General features: G+C 55.5%; 1 protein-coding gene across 4 annotated transcripts in view; it reads right to left on the bottom strand.

The window, feature by feature from the left end:
* Positions 1–20,648, bottom strand: part of DSCAML1 (DS cell adhesion molecule like 1) — a 106,802-nt gene that overhangs the window by 36,545 nt on the left and 49,609 nt on the right. For all 4 annotated transcript variants that reach the window (XM_042471268.1, XM_042471270.1, XM_042471271.1 and 1 more), the window contains exons 3-5: positions 4,784–4,930; positions 3,128–3,406; positions 1,554–1,829 (exon numbers count right to left, since the gene is read on the bottom strand). In XM_042471268.1, coding sequence (XP_042327202.1) covers positions 1,554–1,829; positions 3,128–3,406; positions 4,784–4,930 — 702 coding nt within the window. The remainder of the gene's footprint in view (positions 1–1,553; positions 1,830–3,127; positions 3,407–4,783; positions 4,931–20,648) is intronic.

Genomic DNA, 20,648 nt, shown 5'->3' with positions numbered 1-20,648 from the left:
TATATTTAACTGTATGTTTTAAATCATTCTAAATGTTACTGACAATTTTTATGCACTTGAAGGCTGATGTTTTGTACGTTTTAACTATATGGTACCAGTAAGGCACCTTGAGTCCTGATTTTGCAGAAAGAGCAGGGTATGAAGAAAGACCACCACCCCTCCTTTCCCTGGCTGCTGGGCTCAGGAGCACACAAAGGACGTGGTCCATGGCAGCCACCCCACGGACTGACCAGCTGCAGGGGCAGTTCCTATCTGCTCCATATCTAACCCCTCTTTCAAGCCACCAGTTCCACGAGTTGACTGCCTGTTATGTGCAGAGGACATTGCTTTGGCCTGTCCTGCACCTCCCATCATCCAGACACACTTGGGCATGTGTGCACTGCCCCTGACTGGTCCCCACTATTATGGCAGCTGGAAGGGGGAGAGGAAGGGGGGAACTTCCAGTTTACCACCTTTTCCATATTGGGCATAATTTCCTAAATTTCATTTCCATTCTCTGTTGTGCACACACACCCACACACACTGACACACACACACACAGATGAGAGGGTTTTCCCCCCACTAAACTAAAAGCTCCAGAATCCTCATAAAAATTATTAGATAGCCTTAGCAGGATTTGGGGATACAGAATTAATATGGTTAAATAAGAACTGTTGGCTATTACTAACAAGAACTCTATAGAGATTCAGAGTATGTCTGGTTCTCGATAGAAGCTTCAAGAAGGAAAATATTTTCACAGGCAGCACCCCAGAGAAAGCTACACAGGAGGGCAGCCCTTAGTTTCAATATGTGGCCCTCGAACCCCCATTTTGCATGGAGGACCACAAGGCTATGTTGCCCCATATCCTGGGCCAATTCTGAGGCAGGCCTGTGTCTCCACAAACCACTTCCCCAGTATTGGGAGCTGCTTGGAGTGGGGTGGGAGCCCTTCCCCTAACCCCCTCAACCCCACCCTGGGAGCACAGGTGGGGCAGAAAGGGAGACAGACCAGCTTCCCAAAGACCTCTAGCCTCACACCAGAGGACCTTGCCAAGCACAACCTGAGGAGCAGGAATCCTGCACTCTACGCCACTGAGCCATCCTGGGCCAATGGCTGGCAGCCAGAAGCCCCAGGAGGCCTCCCAGGACACCTCTGTTTGAGCCACCTCCCTCCTTCCTCTGCTACTGAAGAAGCCCAGTAGGTCCCCTGTGAGGCTCAGGGGGCAGAGATCAGAAGGGTCCCAAAGTGGCGGAGCAGTGTCAGGGAGCATTTTGGTTTCATGTGGCATAACGGAGGCATATGCCATGACACGGCAAAGAGGAAGGCAGCACTGCTCCCTCCTCCACAACCGTCATGGCATAGAAGGCCCAGTTCTACCCTTGGAGCCTCTAGACATCAAAGAAGCCAAGGAGAGTTGCTGCTCCCAGGAGATGGTGCTGCGCTGGACAGAGCTGGCTCAGGATGCAGCCCTCAGATGTATTTTTTTTTGGGGGGGAGACACAGAACCAGGCAGCCCATCAGCCAGGAAAGACCCCTGAGCCCCGGATGCCCCCACCCAGAGGTGCCATCTCACCCTCCAGCACAATGGTGGCAAAGTCCTGGGCCGTCTGGGCCTTCCGGGTGGCAAAGCACTGGTAGGCACCCGAATGGCTCTTCTGGGCGGCAGTGATGAGCAGTGTCTCATTGTTGATGCCCCGGAGGGAGATGAAGTCGTCCGGCACAACCAACTCCGTGTTGCGGTACCAGCGGACGGCGTACTCTGGGGAGCCCGACAGGGCACAGGAGAGGATGACTGTGCTCCCGATGCCCGTCTTCAGCTTCTTTGGCGTGAGAGTGACGTGCAGTGGATCTGCAAAAAGGGCAAGGGAGAGATGGGGTCTTGTTCCCCAGCACATATGCACAGGCACCGTCCACAGGCCAAGGCACAATCCTAGGAGGCAGCTCCTCTGCTCCCTTGATTCTGGGGCTGGGGCTGGGGGGCAGAAGGAAGAGCTGGTGTGCAGGGATGGTCCTGCAGTTGATGCTCCTCAAAACCCACAAGGGAAAGACCCCCTTCCTCACCCCCACCCCCAAGCCCCTGGCACTCCAAATCCCATCTCTCTCTCTCTCTCCCTCCCTCTGCACACATGTCAGCACTGCCACACTGTTGTCACCTCTTTGTTCCCCCTCCTCCTCCAAAGCAGAGGCTCATTGGTTTGAACCCTTTGGCAGCTAAGAAGACTCCTGGGCACAAGGCAGGAGGGGGCTTTGGCCAAGGAGAGATAGCATGCTGAGAAATGGAGGCTGGGAGTCAGCCTGAGCGCACATGCACACACACGCGTGCTGTGGGGCCCATCTGAAGGGAAATGTCACTGCACAATAACACAGGTGTGTCAGCATCCATCCATCCACACACTCAGGGACCCCCCTCCCTCACCATCCGGAGTGCCAGGTGCCCACAGCACCTCTGTGGTGGATCACTTTCCCTCTCAAGTGACAAGAGACTTGTCAGCAGAGGGAGTGAAAGCACTCTCGCACTGCGGCTGAAACATGCAGCCCCCCTTCAGTACCACACAACTTCCCTGCACGCCACAATCCCACGCTGCGCCTCCTGAATCCCCGCAGGGCCCTGAGAAAGGTATTTGTGGGGGCAGGGGACTCGGGAGGCCTGGTCCAATCCCCTACAATACCACAGGGGAAGTGGTAGAGGTGTGGGGCAAGGATGCACCCCCTCATGTGGTGTCTCTTCCAGAACAAAGGAGCAGCACACGCAGGAAGCAATGCTCTTTGTGGTCCGGGGGGGGGGGGGCAGTGCTGTTAGAGGTTGTCAAAGGTCTCACCCCCACAACACACACACACACATGTGCAAATGCACCATCAGCACCCTGGGATATTGCAGCAGGGAAGGTGGCATCTAATACTGCCCAGGAGGAAGCTCTCTCTCTCTCTTGGATCTGAGCTGAATGAAAGAAACCAGGATGTGATGGGGCTGGGCTCTCACATGCGATTCTGAGGGAGACCCATTGCCTGGCCAAGAACTGGCCAGAGAGACCGACACAGCTGCCCCCTCCACTCCCTGTCCATGAGCTCCTCTGGCCAGCAAGGCCAACCCACACACTGGCACAGGGGCCACATCCCCCCACCACCTCGGGCTCTTCTCCCTGTTACCTATCACCGTGAGGGTCCCGGTGACCTCAGCTGAGCCAAAGGTGTTTGTGACTTCACAGATGTACAGCCCGCTGTCCTCCACTCGCAGGTCGCCGATTGTCAGCCCGGTCAGGCGTTTGGTCCACCTGCTGTCAGCAGGCAGTGGCCGGCCGTCCTTGATCCATCGGATGGCTGGGTTGGGGTAGCCGGAGGCGATGCAGGGCAGCTCCACCAGTTGACCGGCCTTGGCCTCCCGGGACTGGAAGCCATCTAGGATGGCCGGGATGGATTCTGCAGAGTCTGAGAGGAGAGAGACGGGGGCCTGGGTCTGTGCAGGCCACCCAGGCCCTGGGACCTCCAGCCCAAATTGTGGCATGGGAAGGCAGGCGTTTGGCAAGCTGAGTAAAGCCTCCTCAAATCCTTTTAAGCATTTACCACCGCCCCGCCCCGCCTAATCGCCTTTTCCTCTCATCAGCTGAGCTCTCCCACAATGGATTTGCATCCATTTGCAAGTTCATCTCTATGATAACCCATGCGGGATCTTCTGAGCCTTTGAGGAGAAGGGAGGATGCAACTCAGAAGTCTGCTCTGGGTGCCCCCCTCCGCAAGCTCCTTCTGAAGAAGTCCACTTGACTGCCCCAGTGAGTGGACGATGGGAGAGCTGAAGTGCCATTCCAAGGAAGAGAAACCTCCCTGGCTGCTCCAGGTGCCAAGGAGGGAGAGAGGCGCTACTGTATCTGCAGGAGCTATCCAGGGTCTAAACTCCCATTTAGGAGTTGCACAGGGGTTGGGAGGGGGGAATAACCATTTCCTACTAAACATCTAAAACAGAGCTCAGTTTATTGGGGATAAGTCCCAGCACAAAAACTTCTCAGGATGCATACCAGCATTCTTGTTCTACGCAGTCTCCTGGGCTGCAAACCAGGGTACCCATCTCATGCAAAAACCATGCATAACCCCACCCTCCTTAAATAGCTTCTTATTTCCAAGATGCTGGAAGGTCAGGTAGGGAATCCCTTCCAGCCACCTCCAACCTGCAGCTGGGACCCCCTTCGCTGACACATGGAATGGAAATGGAGTAGTGGTCTGAGTCCTGGGGGAGATCCCCCACATTCACAGGAGCAATGAGTTAGCTGGACTTTAGAGCACATGCTTGGAGTCGGTTCTGCCCCAGGTGGGACCTGAGATTGCTCTTGATCCAAGAATGCCTCCTGAGAAGCTTGCTGGCTCCTGGCTTCCTTGGACGCTGAGTGATGGTCCACTCTCTCCAGCATTTCCCAGTGGCCCCATTTGCTCCTCCAGCTTCTCTGCTCAGCTATTTTTAACATCCCAGTCCCTCTAGCAGAGGGTCCATCTACCCAGCAGAGGGGCAGAAGGGAATAGGGGGGAATTTCTGCATTTAACCCTGGGTTATTCTTATGGGTTTCTTTTCAGATGCCCTAAATAAAGTTAGGGCATCCCATTTCCCTAAGAGAGCTGCTTTGGGCTGAAGCGTATTCTCTCTAGACGCCTCCAGTCATGAGAAAGCTCAGGGAAGAGAGGCAGGACCTCCTGCATTCACCTTTGCACTCACTTTGGACCGGGCCTTGCCTCCCGGCATCAAGATGGAGACCCACACAAGCCCCCAGGGCTCAGATCCAGCTTCAGTGCTTCAGAGAAAAGAGAAGCCCACGGTACCTGAGACAGACAGCCGGGCGCCATTGCTTTGCCGGGTCTCGCCGCTGTACTTGTGTTTAGTGATACACCTGTAGGTGGACAAGGCATCTTCCTTCTGGACGTCCGATATGTACAACCCACCATAGAAAGTAATGAAAAACCTATTTTCTGGAAGAGACAAAGAAAGAAGCTGCATCAGTCACTACTTATGGGGAGGGGAAAGGAATTGATGAGAGTGCCGTGCCGTCTGAGGCTGGGAGCAATGGCTTGCCCGCCCTGCAGCCAGTGAGCCCCAGGAGGAGTGAGGCCAAGGAAAGGCCCAGAGCCTGGCCCCGATACCTTCCCCCTTCCATTCCAGGCCAGAGGAAGGGCTGGGCCCTGAGAGACAGGACCCCATGGAGGTTCTGCCCAACCAGGGTCCACCCCTTCTATCAGTGCATCTTCATAGGCAGGAAACCCCCTTGGACACGTGTGCCCATGTTCACATGTGTGAGTCCCAGATGAAGGGCAGGCACACACACATGTGTCACCCCACCCTCAGCCCCACAGCCGCTTTCTCCTTGGAATTCAATGGGAATTTATTGGTCTGAGTGGTTAGTTAACTCTGAAAGCAACGAAGCCTTGAGGGAGCAGGGAGAAGGAGAAGCAGGCAAGCCAAGGCCCCCAGCCAGCCCCAGAGCTCCTGCCTTTCCCCTGCAGGCGACAGACACACGTCCACCACCAGCCTGCCTCCAGTTTTCCTATCAGGCGAGGCCCAGAGGCCAATGCACCCCACAAGGACAGGATGCCCCCAGACCCAGGCTCAGGGGGCGTGCCAGGGTCTGTTGTGGGCCAATAGAAACAGGAATAAGATTCAGACACAGTTAAGGCAAGCCCCAGCTTGCAACCGCAGTCAGGCGTGGATTTGAAACCACTGAAACCACGTCTGACCTAAACAAGGCAAAACCTTTGGCGGCAGCAGGCCACTTGTCAAAAGCCCAACTGGCTTGCCCTCCCCCCCCTTGATCCCTCTCTTGTGCGCAGGCGCAGAAGGAGGCCTTGTTCCTCCGTAGGCTTTTTGGAGGGGGGGCTTGGGGGGGACTGAAGCCCCTCAGGTGGAACCAACCTCTTCCCCCCAAAGATGGCCAGGACCAACAGGGAAGGGGTCCAATATCGGGGTCACAGCCGAACTCTAGGCCTTCAGACCGGGACTGGGAGCCCAAGATGGGATATTTAGGAAAGGGGGGAGGAGAGGAGGGATGCAGTTGCTATGGCAACGGGCAGCTGCTGCTTTGCAAATTGCTGCTCCTGCCCCTCCCTTCCCAATTTGCCTGCCGCTTAATTGGCACCATGGCCTCCTTGCTGCCCCCAAAGGCTCTGGCGCTGAAGGCGGAGGAAGGAAGGGGGCAGAAAGGGGTCCCTGTCCCTCCCCCGCTGGGCATAAGAATCATTAAGAATCCCACCCCCACCCCTACCTCCTCTGGACTGGGGGGCGGCGGGAGGAAGCCCAGCCTTATGGAGGGCACCACACCCCTGCCTTGGCCCCACAAAAGGAGTGGGGAGAGGGACACAAGCCCCCCTGGATCCCACCGAAGACCCCCATTGCCCACATGAGCCCCCTTCTCCCCACTGCAAAGGGGGAGAAAGGACCATGGCCCCCAGCCTGTCCCAGCCCCAGAGAGCAGCTCCTTAAACCCCTGGACCTCCGCTCCCTGGGTCCCCCTGCTGCCCCCCCTCCAGTGCTCCTGGGAGGGTCTCTCAGCAGGAAAGCCAAGCTTATGGGGCGCCCCTTGGCCCCACAGTGCCCAGGCAAAGGAAGTTCCCACGGGGTGCCACGGCCACGCGCCAGCATCACCCCCACATACCTCCCCTACAGAAAGAAGCAATGGGGCAACCCTAAAGTCGCTTTCTGGCTCCGTCAAAGGCAGCCAGGCCACAACTCTCAGGAGTGACCAGGCGCAAGGGCCTGGAGGGCCAGAGATGATGGTCCAGCAGAGGGAAGGGCGGGCACCTGGGCAGAGAGGACCTCCCTGGGGGACTTCCCCCAACCCCCCCCCCAAAGCCCTTGGAGAGGGGTCTCTCTTTCCTCTGCCCTTAATCTCTTCTCTAAGTACAGCTCTATCTTTCCCTGTTAAAGGATTAACACCCGTCTCTCATTCAACTCTTGCAATGAGATTTTATTTCTAATTACACCGTAATAAAACTGGGAGCGCTCCCAGGGTTTTCTCCAAATGACTTGTAGACACTCTACAAGATTGGATCCTACGCGGCTGCATTGTAATAGCATTTCCCTGACATTCATTAGACATGCATGAAGGAGAGGGTTGAAGAATGGGATTGCATTTAAATGGATTTTCTGAGCGAAGGAGATGAAAAGGGGCGCAGAAGGAGGAAGGAAGGAAGGAAGGAAGGAAGGAAGGAAGGAAGGAAGGAAGGAAGGAAGGAGCCAGAGGGGGGAAGGAGAGCCAGAAAGGGCCAGGGCCCCAAAAGGACTCCAAAATGGGCCTCATCTTTGGATGGGGCTCTCTCTTTCAAGGCTGGAAGGGCAGAGGGAGGGGGACCTGGCTGCCCACTCGCCAAGAGCTCCTCTCCCAGAGATGGCTGTGGAGCCATAGCAGCCCTGGCAAGGGTCTGGGAAGCCATGAGAGAGGAGGGGGGCTTCCCTCCGGTGGGTGTCTGTGTGTCAGCCACAGTCCCAGGTGCAGTCCATGGCGGAGGGAAAGGAGCCCTTTGGGTTCCCAGGCGGAGGGAGGTCCCACTGCCAGCCCCATCCCTTCAGAGTGGAACAGAGAAAGTCCCGCTCCTTGAGGCAGGAGGCCCAGCCTGCCCTCTGGGGCAGAAGAGGGGTGCCTTCCCCAAGGGAGCCCTTCCCTGGCACCTCCCCCCCCAGAAGCATCCCTGGCCCAGGGGTGGTCCTGGCCCCCGAAGTCTCACCAGAGGAAGGAAGGAAGGCAGGAAGGCGGAGAGAGTCCCATGGTGAATCTCGTTAGCAAGACAATGCCTTATCAGAGCCATTATGATTATGTGGTGGAGAGGGAGGCAGGGAAAGGGAGGCAGGCAGGCAGGCAGCGGGGGCCCGATCCAGCTGGGCGAAGAGGGGCAGCCCTCTGGACCCACGGGGGGTGGCACCAAATACAGGGATAGGGGGCAGGACCCGTTCTTTGGCTCCAGTGTGGTTGTGGCCCAGAGGTGGGACCCTCCACATTGCTGTCTCTTGGCCAAGGACCATGGCAGGGGGATGTCTGGGCTCCTCAGACTGCCTCAGCCCTCACAGTTTTTGTGGCTGGCGAGCAAAGGGCAGGGCTCCTTTCAGGTACAGGTGAGGTATCAATAGGGTGAAGGGTAGGGAGGCGATGGCCTGTGGGGCCTGCCAGGGTGGCCACCCTTCCTGAGCACTGCCACCGTCAGGAGTCTCCCTGCCCCCTTTGAGGCTGGGAACAAGGGTCTGGCCTGTGGAGACCTTTCCTTGGTCTCTCCCTGTGGGTCAGGGACTCCTTACTTCAGCTAAGTGGGTCTACCACAGTGTTGCTCTTCCACGAAGCCCAGAGCAAGACGGGGGGGGGGGGGGGGGGGGGGCCGGGCAAGGGACGGGAGGCAAAGAGAGAGACGGAGGGGGCGACTGCGGGGGACACACATCAACCCACACCACACACACGGTTTTTTGGGACATGGCACATGGGACTTCACACACACACACACACACACACACCTTCCTCCGTGCTTTTCAGCCACTGCAATCACTGACACCCCACACATCTCTCTTCTCCTCCCTACTCATTTTTTTTAAAAAAAGCAGCTCTTTAAAAAAAAGAAAGAAAGAAAAAAGCTAAAATGTGGAACTAGTCACATTTCATGCTAATGAAGAGAAAATCTGATCTGGGGTGTGCAGAAATTTGCATCTCAAAGCAGAAAAAAGGAAGAAGAAAGCAGGGAGGGGAGGTAGGGAGGGGGAGGGGAGCAGCAGCCGGAGGGAGGGAGGAGGAGGGAGGGAGGGGCTGTTCTGGCTCCAGCACAGAACCCTCCAATGCATGCATAGGCGCGATGTGTGCCCATCGTTGCGCAAAAGCTGCTGTCATCCCTGCCATCCAGCCCCTCCACAAACCCACCTCCAGCTTCACAAACTCCGTGGAGAAGAGCCCCCAAGGCCCCTGTGACTGACTCACAGGCCATGCCCAAGAGGGCCAGAGGGCCTTGGTGGACAGCTGGCCACTCAGCTTCTGGCTGAAGCCAGGCTGGAGTACATTCTTCCTGGTTGACCATTTCTGACCCACGGGCACCAAAAGGGACCCTGATGCCCCCCACCTGAGGGACCACTGACCCAATCCGGGATGAAGAGTAACAGCCAGCATGCTGCTATTGTTGGAGGGTTGGGCTAAGGCACCCATGTTGGGCTAAGCCATGGAAACCTACTGGGTGGCTTTAGGCAAGCCACACTCTCTCAGCCCCAGAAAAGAGGAGGCAAAGGCAAACTCTTGCCAAGAGAGCCTTGTGCTAAGCTCATCATAAATCGAAAATGACTTGAAGGCCCACAACAACAAGGACGACTCAGGAGCCAGGGGACCCCCCCCTAAAAAGCAGCCACCCCACTCCAGCCCCGCAGAGCAGGGACCTCTCAGCAAGGGGTCCCCACGGCTCCTGGTCCCTTGCCTGGATCCCGTCCATGGAGTAACCCTGGGGGCAAGAAGGCCAAGGCCTGTTCCGCAGAGGGACCCCTTCCTTCCCAGCCCCCACAGAGCCTCCCAAGGACCCCCAAAGGCTGAGAAAGAGGGGCTGGGGGACTGAGGCGCCTGGGCTGCCTTCTGCCTCGTGGGCCTTTGGTGGGCAGCCTCTTTCGGGGAGGGAGATGGGCGAGAGGAGCACGGCCTGACAGCCCTGATGCTCCGGAGCCTCAGGCCTTCTCCTCCTTCCTCTTCCATTGAGGCAGAAGGAGAGGCTGCTGATGCTGCTGCGGGGAGAAGGAGGAGGAGGCAGGGAAACCATCTGCACATTTCAAAGTAATCTGCTTCGCGATGACGGCCTGCAACGCATTTGCTCCTGCGAAAAAGAGGCAGAAACAGAAAGGCTGCTGGGGGCGGGGTGTCCAGGGGGAGAAGGACGGCCCGGGCCCAGAAATTAATCCCCCCTTCTCTCTTGGAAGCGGAGGGGGCAGGAACAGGGGCTGCCTCTCCTCCCGGGTGTCGGCCTCTCAGGGTCGGGGCTTCGGCCGAGCAGCCCTCTTTGAGACCCCCAAGTTCCCCACCAGCAGCCAGTCTGGGCCCAGGTAGATCTGGGGCCGAGGGGGCAGCCAAGGGGTCCGGCCAGGAGAGAGAGGGCGGCACTGCCTTGGCAGAAGACTGAGTCTCGACAGAGATCAAGGGCCTCGACTGCCATCTGGACACATGATGAGCTCCTTAATAATAATAATAAACAACAATAAAAAAGACCCAAAACTGGAGCAGTAATGGCTGCAGCCTGGATTCAGCTTCAGTTTTTCTGAAATATTTATGCTAATGCTGGGGGAGGGAGGCGGGAGTGGGATCCATCTCAGCTCCAATTAATTTCAAGCATCCAACTGCAAGGGAGCCCTAGGAATTGGGGGGGGTCCCAAAAGGGAAGGGGAGGGGGGAGGGGCGCGCATGTGTGAAATGTGGGGGGGGCAAAGGGGGAGGGAGGGGGAGGGGAGAGCAGCGCTGCACAGATTACGGATAGCAGGGGGGAGGGCTGTTTGTTGGTGGAAGTGCCTGCCTGCCTGCCTTCCTTTCTCCTTTGCTTGGGGGGGGGGGGGGGGGGGGGGGGTGGGTGGGTGGGTGGATGGGTGGGGTGTCCTTCCACGAAGCAGCTGAGTCCAGTGCCACAAAGGCTTCTCTGGCCTTCAGCCCGGGTTTCATTGCTAACTTGCATTTAATACTTTTCATCCTCTCCTCAACCTCCATCAGTGTTTTCTCAGCCCACGCAACACCCCAGGTCTTCTTTCTCCCAGAAAAGGCTCTCACTTCCTGGTCCCCAGGGGCCTCCCAGGACAGGAGGCAGCTGAAGGGGACCATGGGAGACTGGGGCAAAGGCAGCCGGGGCAGTGGGCGCTGCCCCAGAGGTGTCAAAGGGGCATCTCTGGGTCCCATGCAATGCAAAGGCTGTCTCCCAAGGAATCAGCCCCTGGGTCCCCCAGAAGGAGCCCTCCCCACCCGCCCCTTCTCCCCCGGGCATGGCTGTGGGTTGGGGGTCACAGGCCCACTTCACTGACCCAGCAGGGGCCTGCCTTCACAGGGAGGGTTCCTGGGAGGGGGAGAAGAAGTGGGGCCCTTCCTGGGCTCTTCTGGCCTGCCCTCCCTCGGGGCATCATGCCCCACAGAGACAGCCTTCATCCCCCTTGGAACCAGCTGGCATTGCCAGCCGCTCGGCATAGATGTTTCTCAGGCGCAGGGTAATTACATTTGGTAGGTTTGCAAATAATGACATAACCCAGTCACCTTACGGTGGGGATGATTTATTGCAAATAACCAAATGTTATTATATGGAAATTAGTCTCTGCACAAATGGCAGCCTGGAACAGAGAGCCAGGGGATCCATTTTATCACACAGGCAGTTGCCAGATGCCCCTCAGCGAGTGCCAGGACAGTGGGCAGGAGGTGACCCTTGTCTGTCCCCAGCTCCAGCAGCCAAGGAAGCTTTGTAAAGAAGGGGATAGGAGTGGCGGCCAGCAGAGAAGGAAGGGCTCCTAACACTCTTGTGCCCAACAGACCTCCTCCCAAGTAGCACCCATCTGGCCATGTCGCCCCTCCCAGCATCCTCATTCCTCTCCCCTTGACTCAGGCAACCCAGAGCCACAAGAAGGCCACTTGGACCCCGGTCCTCCCGTCCCGTCCCAGCTCTCCAGGGACCCCATGGTGGCTCCTGGCCCCAGCTCTGTCCCTGGCCTGCCCTCCACAAGACAGCATGCCCACCCTGGACATCGGAGCAGGAAGGCAGAGCATGGCTGCCCCTCTGAGAGCCCCCCTTGGCCTTTGTATGGCTTCCCAGCGCTGCAGACTTGTGCCCTGAGAATTGGGTGCAGCACATGAATGATGCTGCCTCCGCCCCTCTGCCTGCTGGCACCTGGGCAGGTCAACGGTAGCAGCTGCCCAGGCCACCCAGGCCCTGCAAGCTGCCCATCATGTGGGCCTTGCCTGGCGGCTGGGCTGTGAGGCGTAAAAGGATTTACAGATGTAAAGCCCCATCTTGATAGTGCTTGGAACAGATCCTGGCCTTCCTTTGCCCAGCGTGGCTGCGGCTGCACTACTGCCTGTCCATCTGTCCGTCCGTCCGTCTGTCCGTCCGTCTCTCTTTGGCAGAGCAGCAAGGCAGCTCCTGACCCCATGCCCACCTGGCCCCTACTGCCCAGGGGCTCCGCTTCCCATTAACCATTTCAGGGCTCCACCGGACGTCCTCCCTGACAGGCAGCTGAACAGTGACAATTACTTGCCATTCTAGATGAGTCATTTGCATGTTATTCATGTTTGATGCTGAAAAGCTTGAACCTGTCATTATCATTTGGCATCAGCAGTGGCGCACCAGGAGGCAAAGACGCCCGGCGCATGTGCACATCACGCCACCCCATTTGCTTTAATCTCTGCTAAAATGACAACCAACAACAGCCTGAGAGGCTGGCTATGGATTGTCTAATGGCAGATTGCTGCAAAGATGGATGCCCAGATCCCAAGTGCTGCTGTTCAAAGGGCATCAGGAGGCAGGGGGCACAGGGGCGTTAAGCTGCCCAGCATCAAAGCTGACCATGGGGAAATCAGCTGAGGTGGGGTGCCTTCCAGGAGTTGCTCAATGGCAAGACCCTCCACTCCAACATGGCCCCAGCAGCCCTTTGGGTTGGCCCTGGCCCATACTTCCCCACATCTGTCAGCAGGGAAGGGAAGCAGTTCAAATGCCCTGGAGAAAGGGGGCCACTCAGCCTTCACCAGTTGGCCCTCCAGGCATGTCACAAAAGAGACGGTGATCCCCCTCTTCCTGCCATCAATCTCCTCCCTGAGCAGCAGCAGATCAATGTCAATATCTCAGAATCAAATGGTTGCTTTGTGTGAAAAATGAAGCTGCCCTTCAAAGAGAAGGAGACCAATGCAAGTTTCCAAGCTGTCCAGCAGTGTTTTCCAGGTCCTCCCTGCCCCTCTCCATTCTCCCACCTCAGGGGCAAGGAAGCACAGAGCCCAGGTCTGCAGCCAAAAGTGGCACCTCCTTCCCAGTGGAACCTCTAGGGCTGGCTTCACCCGGTGCCTGCCATAACACATGGGGTCACCCCCCCCCACCTTCAATGACCTCCTCCCCATCACACTAGATTGAGTAACCCTTAGCAATGTTTTCTGTACTAACGTTACTCATAAATCGTAATTCTCATATGTCACTGAATGGAATGGCAATAGTTGTGATGTAAACAAATAGCAAAATTAAAATTATACCTTTAAATTACAATGTCATGCACACAGTCTAAATGTATTTATGTTACACTGTTTAATGCAAAATTTGGTCAGATGTGGTGTTTTTAAACAAAAATTAAAACTATATTTTTTAAATATGTTAACTACAAATTATATACTTTAAAAAAAAAATCTTAAAAAACCTCTGGGGCTCATCCTTTCTCTTCCCACCAAGGCTTTCCCTACTCACGCCATCTCTTTGGCGTTTTAAAGGTACACAGGTGAACGCCACAGCTCATTTCTGCCAAAAGGCAGATGTTTCGGGAGCCAGGGTGTCCCCCTGGCGCAATTCGTAACCCCGCTGCCCATTAGTGAGGCCACGGCTCTGCCCTGGTTGGAAAGAAACAGGCAACTCTCCCAAATCCACACTCCAATTTGTGGTATCTGGTTGCTGGAGAGCACATGGACAGCGGAGCCATGCCACTGTTGATGGGAGGACGCCTGGGTCCCTCCCTCCCCCTCCCCCTCCCCTTCCTCAAGTCTGTCTTTGGCCCCTGGGAGGCCTCGGCAGTTGGGGACCACGATGAGAGGGAGAGGCAGCTGGCCCACCTTACAGGAGAGGTGTCCTGCCTGAGGGATGGAGGCAGTTCACACAGACACCAGGACGTGGCCCTCACAGCCTGAGGGGCTTGTTGAATGGGACAGACCAGTTGGACCATTGGGGGAGCAAGGCAGGGGGTGCCCAAAGGGTGGAGGCTCAAGAGGAGACCTGTCCCAGCCTCTGTCCTCTCCACCACCATCCCTCCCCCACCTGCCTTGATCTGTGAGCCCTATGAGAAGAAGGCCCTACCTCTGCCTGAGCCTCTAGCCTTTAGGCACCATCTGCCCCACTACGCCAATGGGCAAGCTATCCTGTCCTGTTTAAGAACCCCCTCAGGCTGCGAGGACCTCATCCTGGTGTCCAGCTAGGCAATGCCACATGTACCTCCACACCCTCTAAATGGCTGGCACCCTCCTGCTGTGTTCCTCCGCCTTCATCCCTCTTCTGCCAGAAGAGCCCAGAGAGAAGTGGGGTGCAAGAGGCAGCCCTCCCCTCTGCATCCATTGGGTGGGTCAGAAATGGACAGCCCCAATTGCTTTGCCCCATCCTGCCAGCATCCGGCCACCAGTCTTGCCTGGTGAGGCCTCTTGACATTTACAGTCAAGAGTTTTATTCCCAGTGTAAATAACCTCTAATAGTGCAGGTCATTACGCTAATTACAGGAGGTAATTAATTTCCTAACTCTTGTTAGTCCATTACATATCATTTGAAGAGTGCAGTTCCTGACATCTCTGGGAAGCCAGTCCAACCTCCCCAACCCACCTTTTGAAGGAGCACAGCACCCACACAGCCCACTAGGTCCATCCTGCTTCACTTGGCCCACCTCCATTCTCTCCCATCATGCCATCACACCACCTCTATGGATCACCATCCAGCTAAGCATCTTTCTATGGGCCTTCCTTGTCCCGCTGCACAGCCATACTTTGGGGGGGGCACTACACAGTGCCTGCCGCACATCCAGAGAGTCCACAACCTGCTCTTGTCCTCCCATTGCCAGTTGCCCCCTGGGAGCTCAGGCAGGGACATCTCAAAGGGCCATTGCCCACATGTCTCTCCGGGCGAGCAGTTCATTTTAAGTGGCCTTTGTACTCTTAGCTTTCATTTATTTAAGCATGTATACACTCCTCCTTTCAAGAATTAAGAGTCAAGAAATCAGAAGATTAGGAATGGGAAGGACAGTTTTTTTGTGGTTTTTTTGGGCTGAACACTAAAGTTAGAATTATGTTTGCCACTGTATTCCCCATCACTATGTACAGCTGTAAAAGCTCGACAGTGAAGAAAACAGATAGGAAGAAGATGACCATTTGAGATGTGGTGCTGGATGGCCGAAAAGACAAACAAATGGGTCCTTGAGCAGATCAAGCTTGAACTCTCCCTGGAAGAGGCCAAGATGACTAAAGGGAGACTGCTGTGCTTCGGCCACATCATGGAAAGGCATGGCTCACTGGAAAAGACAATGATGCTGGGGAAGGTAGAAGGCGGCAGAAAGCGAGGAAGACCATACGCCCAATGGATAGACTCAACTAAGGAAAACATGGGCCTGAGCCGACAGAACCTGAGCAGGGAGCTGGAGGATATGGGGCCTTGCAGATGCCTTACTCAAAGGTGTTACGCTAAGCCGAAGTAGTCTGAATTTTGGGGTGTGAGCTTTGCCTATGGCCCCAAACGGACACTGTACTCTGGGCAGCCATGATCCCCGAAGCATGGGAGCACGTCCACACTGCCTCACATGCACATCAAACAGAATAGTTTGGGATTTGCAAATGAGAAAATTTAACACCTCCGAAGTCAGGAAGACAGGCAACTGAGGCAGGATGTTTTTTTGGAAAAGCCTGATAAGGCTGATTTACAACTTAATTCTCAACCTGGACATTGCCAGACCAAGCAATCTTTTACAACGTGGATTTGATTTCCTTTGATGTAGGACAAACACTTTTGCCTTCCGGCTAGTTTTTGCCTATAAAAGATTCTCAAGGCATGGGACACTCTGTCACTGGGAACCCTGACTGGTCGCGGTAAGTCTGTTCCTCCTCCGCTCACCCGAATGGCCATATCTCACACCATCCCCTCCCCATTGGATTCGGAGTCAAGCCTTGTCTTGTGTAAGTATCGCCATTAGTTCAGCGATTCCAGGCTAGCTCCTGGTTTCCTTAGCCCTGACATGTACATGCAAGTGAATGGGGATTGTTGTGTGATCTTCCCCCTTAATAAAGAAACACTTCATTCAGAGAATTCTGACTCTGCAATATCTCTTTGGTAACCTTTTCGTCAGAGAAATGGTCTCAAGGGTCCTTGTAGCTGACCCAATAAACTGAGCTAAATAAAACTCCCCCAGAGAGATCCGTGGCTACACAGGGTAACCTTGAGTTGAGGTCAATTGGAAGACTGTTAACAACAACAAACCTTCCTCCTTCTTTACAGAAGTCTCATTGTCGCTAGCAAAACAAAACAACATAGCCACCGCATAGGCTGAGGCTGCCAAAACGCCACTGTGGCTTCCTCTGCCATTCCCTCCCTCGGGCCAGTCAAGCACCAACCTGCTCCCCACTCAGTTTTTGGGGCCCTTGGAGATGGGGAGCACCTGCTCTTCAGCAGCCCTTCTCTCACGATGAATGTTTGCTCATCCTGACAAGCAAATGGATTGGGGCATTAATAAGGGCCCCCCTCCCAAGGCAATGCCCCATGCGCACATGAGCTCGCAAGGTGGCTAGCTGGCCAGCAAGTGGGCAGGCAAGGGAGCAGTCTGGCAAAGCTGGGTATCAGACAGGGTTTAGCAGTAATTGCTCTCAACAGCCTCTTAACTGCCTCGGAGGGTGGCTGCTTTGGATGGAGAAGCAGAACATGTTTGGAGGGGCAGCAGATGGAAAGGGGTTCTTACGGCATCCCAGGAAGTTCTGGCGTCATTGCAACATGCGTCAGCAAACAGTTAATGCTACTCCGAAGTAAGCTCATGGCCCCCCCCCCCCCCAACATGGCACCCTTGCAGCCAAACAACACTAGCAAAAGGGAGAGAAGGCATCCTGCAGAGAGAGTGCAGCCAGGGCAAGAGCACTTTGGTTCGAAGGTCTCCCAGGAGAGGCAGAGGTCCAAAGCCAGCTGATCTCCAAGAGCAAAGACCACCAGGTTTCCCAGGAGACTCTCTGCTACTCGCCTGCTGGGACCAAGCCCACCCTTCACTCAGGGGCAGTAAGTGGCACAGGGCACAAATTCCTAGTTTGGCCCGACTGGCAGGACCAGGCGTCCCAGCCCACAGGAGAGGCCTGGCCCAAGACCAAGGGCCCAGTGCGAGAGAAAGGGGCTGCTTGCTGGCCCTGGACAAGCGCGGGAGGGCAGACGGCAGGCTTAAGGCCCGGCTGTCAGCCTCCAAAAGTGGGTTAAAATGGCTCTGTTCGGCCCGCCTCTTATCTGCTTTGTGCGCAAAGCCCTTTGAGTGCGGCTGCCTTTCCTGACTAGAGAGGCTCCGCAGCTAATCCCTTTGTGCCAGGTCTGATACCAGCCCTACAAAGAGTCAGACTTCCTCCTTGGCCCTATAGGATTACACAGCCCCCATCCCATCGTGTGTGGAAGGAAAACATGAAGCCAAGCAGATTTTACCTGGAAAGAAGCCAATCAAAAGGAACGAAGCAGGGACACTGGACAAGGGAAACCCGCTCTCACTCTGGCTGCCCCTGACCCAAGCACACACACAAGCACATGGACACACACAACCTCCAGGCATTTTTTGGGGAAGAAGGAAAGGGGTGGCAAAGGCAGTCCCAGGCTTTGGGGCCAGGGAGGAAAGGGAGCCGCCAGCCCATAGGCCTTGCAACCCAGGGGGCTGTGAACTGGGGAAATGATGGGAACAGGGTTGTCACACCCCTGATGTTTGGGGAGTTTCCCAACACCAAAATGGGAGCCCTGTGTCTCCTTTCCTTTTGCCCCAAAGAAACAGCTGAAGCAATACGGCTGCCCCATAACCCTACCACTAGCTTTGCCCTTGGGGTGCCAGTGCTGCGGCATTCGCACAAATGTTGTAGCCGCAACTTGGTCCCTTGTATCGATCCCGCCTGCCTGCAGGGACCCCGTCTGTGATGGGATTAGTATGTTGGCATCTCCAAGGGGGAAGATAGGTAAAGCCCATCTGACAGTTTCAATTAAGGGAGCGTGAAAAGCCCTTTGCGTCGGAGGCTCCGTCTTGCTGGGTAGAGCGAGGGGCAGCCCGAAGGCGGCCTGTCTGTATGCTCGCATTTGGCTAAGTGAAGTGATCAGCTACGCGAAGTGATGGCCAACAGAACGATGCCTCCTTCACGGACGACTCGGGCTGACGAACCCCTCAGCCTCGCTTCCTTTGTCCGCCAGCTTTCTGGATGAGGATTCGATCTGACAGACCGAAGCGCGTTCTCAGGAGACTGTTCACCGAGCCTTGGTCGAAAAGCAGCTGATATGGAGGCTTCCCCAAGTGCCCAGCCAGAGGAGCGGACCCTGGGCTGTTAAGGTCATGGGAGACACCAGAGAAGCATAGAGTGCTCGCTCTTCCTCCTGCCTGTCCCACTGCAAAGAGGCCCATGTAGGCCCCAAAGGGTCCCAGCCACACCCAGAGCATTTGGGAAAGCCCTCGCCCTGCCTCCCACAGCAAGGGGCCTGTAAAGATGTCGGCCAATTTCCCAGCCCCCCAAACCCAGGGCTGAATGCGGATCACAGCCTCTGGTGAGTAGGATCCCGCTCTGCTTTTTGTATGGACACTGCAAGGCTCTGGCCACTGCACTTGGGCAGAGCATGGGCAGCAATGGGCAGCTCCAACTGGCAAGGCCAGGGCAGAGGGAAGCACAGCCACTGCAGGGCCAGATCCTCCAGGAGGAGTCTCCTTCTTCAGCAGTTGCTCAGCAGGCTCTGCCTTGCCTCCGGTTGCCCTGCTGCATGGCTACTACAGCCAGGGCAAGTGGCCCTTTCTGTCTGGGGGTGATCTGCCTCCAGACCCCTCCCCTCGCCTGAGGGAGCCCCAAGGAGAAGGGGGAAAGGGCCCAGATGGGAGGTTGCCCCAGTGCATTCCATGTGGGGCTACCCTTGCCAAATGTCCAGAAGACTCAGGTGGCATGAAATGTGGCATCACTCACACACAAACCCAGTTCTGGAAGAGTCATGTGTTTGACACATGTTTTAAACTGTTTGAACATTGTGTTTTTAATAGAACTGTTTGCTTAATTGCTTTTTAAACTTTTGTACTAATGGATTTATTGTTTTTTTTAATTGCATGTAAGCCACCTTGAATCCTGTGCTGGGGGAAAGGTGGAGTGTAAATAAGCAAATAAATAAATCTTGCACCTACAGCAAACCTTAAAGGTGGAAGAACTGACGCAACAGGATGGTTCATCTCCAGCCCACGTGACTCAGCCAACGGAGGCTTCTGCTACAAAGCGGCACCTGGCAGCAGACCCACACACGGAGGCCATCTTGCCAGCAGCGGCTCCCTCCAGCCACAGGAAGAGGACCTTTGGAGGCCCTTCCAGGCACCTGGAGTGCCGGTCGGAGTGCCTCTGCCACAGCCCCCAGGCGGAGGCCACCTGCTCACCCTACTGCCTCTGGCACGCCTGCAGCCACGAAACCACAGGGATAGTGTGCTTGCAGAAGCAAAGAAGGGAAGACCTGCTGCTGCCAACACAAACAAGAGGGCTGCGGAAGGAAGCCAGCTAAGGCAACTCACCCACAGTACTTTTTACCAGCCAAGCAAGAAAAGCTGGGACTCACAACGCTGCCTAATGATGGAAAACCCACAGAGGCACTAGACCAAATGGAAAGACCTCTCAACCAGGAATTTTTTACCTGCCACCCAAAACACATAAATCAGGCCTTGGGCATGCCATTCATCACAGGTGGGGCCAAGGAGGGTCTCTGACTCCCTTCACCGGCCACCGGCCACCATTACAGTCCGGATGTCATGGTCAACCTGAGCGAACTTCACTCCACTGGCAGCTCCCCAGGAAACACCATCCCAGCTCCTGTGGATGTTGAAGTCCCTTGCAGACCACCCCACCCCCCACAATGAGGGGCCAGAGAGCTCAGGAAAGCCCACTTGGATGGACCCCCAAGGACCACTAGCCAACAACCTCCTCCTGGAAGGGGCCCCCACACATCTTAAGAGGCCAGAAGCTTAGGATGAGTGTGGCTCTGCCATGTCTTCTGGCCTCTTAGGACACACGCATCATTTAAACAGCATACCTCCAAAGTGACCTGAAGCAGCTTTATTTTGGCCTGTCTGTTCAGGCCCAAAGTCTTTAAATCATGCCATGTAGGGACAAAAGCTTTTTGTAACACTGGAGTTTATCAGACATGAGTTTTTGGACCCTCAATTCTGCTAAGGAAGTGAAACAAACGTTACACAATGACCTTATAACGAGATGTTCTATCACATTGCTTGCTTTTCCGTCAACCCCCCGAAACGTTATGTTAGCACTACAATTGCGCAAAAGTTGGATTTGCGTAATGCAAAACCATGCATAACTTTTTACTACACCAGCGCCTTCCTTTTGTCTTGAACATTTTGCATCAACATATTTGCGCATGCTCCTTGGAGGTTTTGGTGGCATCCTGACCTTTGTGCTTCTGGGGGAGAGAGGGGAGAAGCCCCTTTCAGTTTCTAGCCTCCTATGTATTCCTTCAGGACAGAGTACGGGCAGGAGTGGAAGGCTCTTTGGGGCTCCTTCAATTTCTAGCCTGCTAGGTGTTCTTGCAGGGCAGAGGAATGGGGCTGGAATGGATGACCATTTGGGGTCCCTTTAATTTCTAGCCTCCTATGTATTCCTTCAGGACAGAGTACAGGGCAGGAGTGGAAGGCCGTGTGGGGTCCCTTTAATTTCTAGGATCCTAAGTGTTCCAGAAGGACTGAAGAACAGGCTGCACCGAATGGCCCTTGGGGGAATCCCTTGCATACATTAGTTGTAAATACCCCCCC

This window comes from Sceloporus undulatus, chromosome 6, assembly GCF_019175285.1.
Source record: "Sceloporus undulatus isolate JIND9_A2432 ecotype Alabama chromosome 6, SceUnd_v1.1, whole genome shotgun sequence".
NCBI lineage: Eukaryota > Metazoa > Chordata > Lepidosauria > Squamata > Phrynosomatidae > Sceloporus > Sceloporus undulatus.
This window is presented reverse-complemented; position numbering and strand designations above follow the sequence as displayed.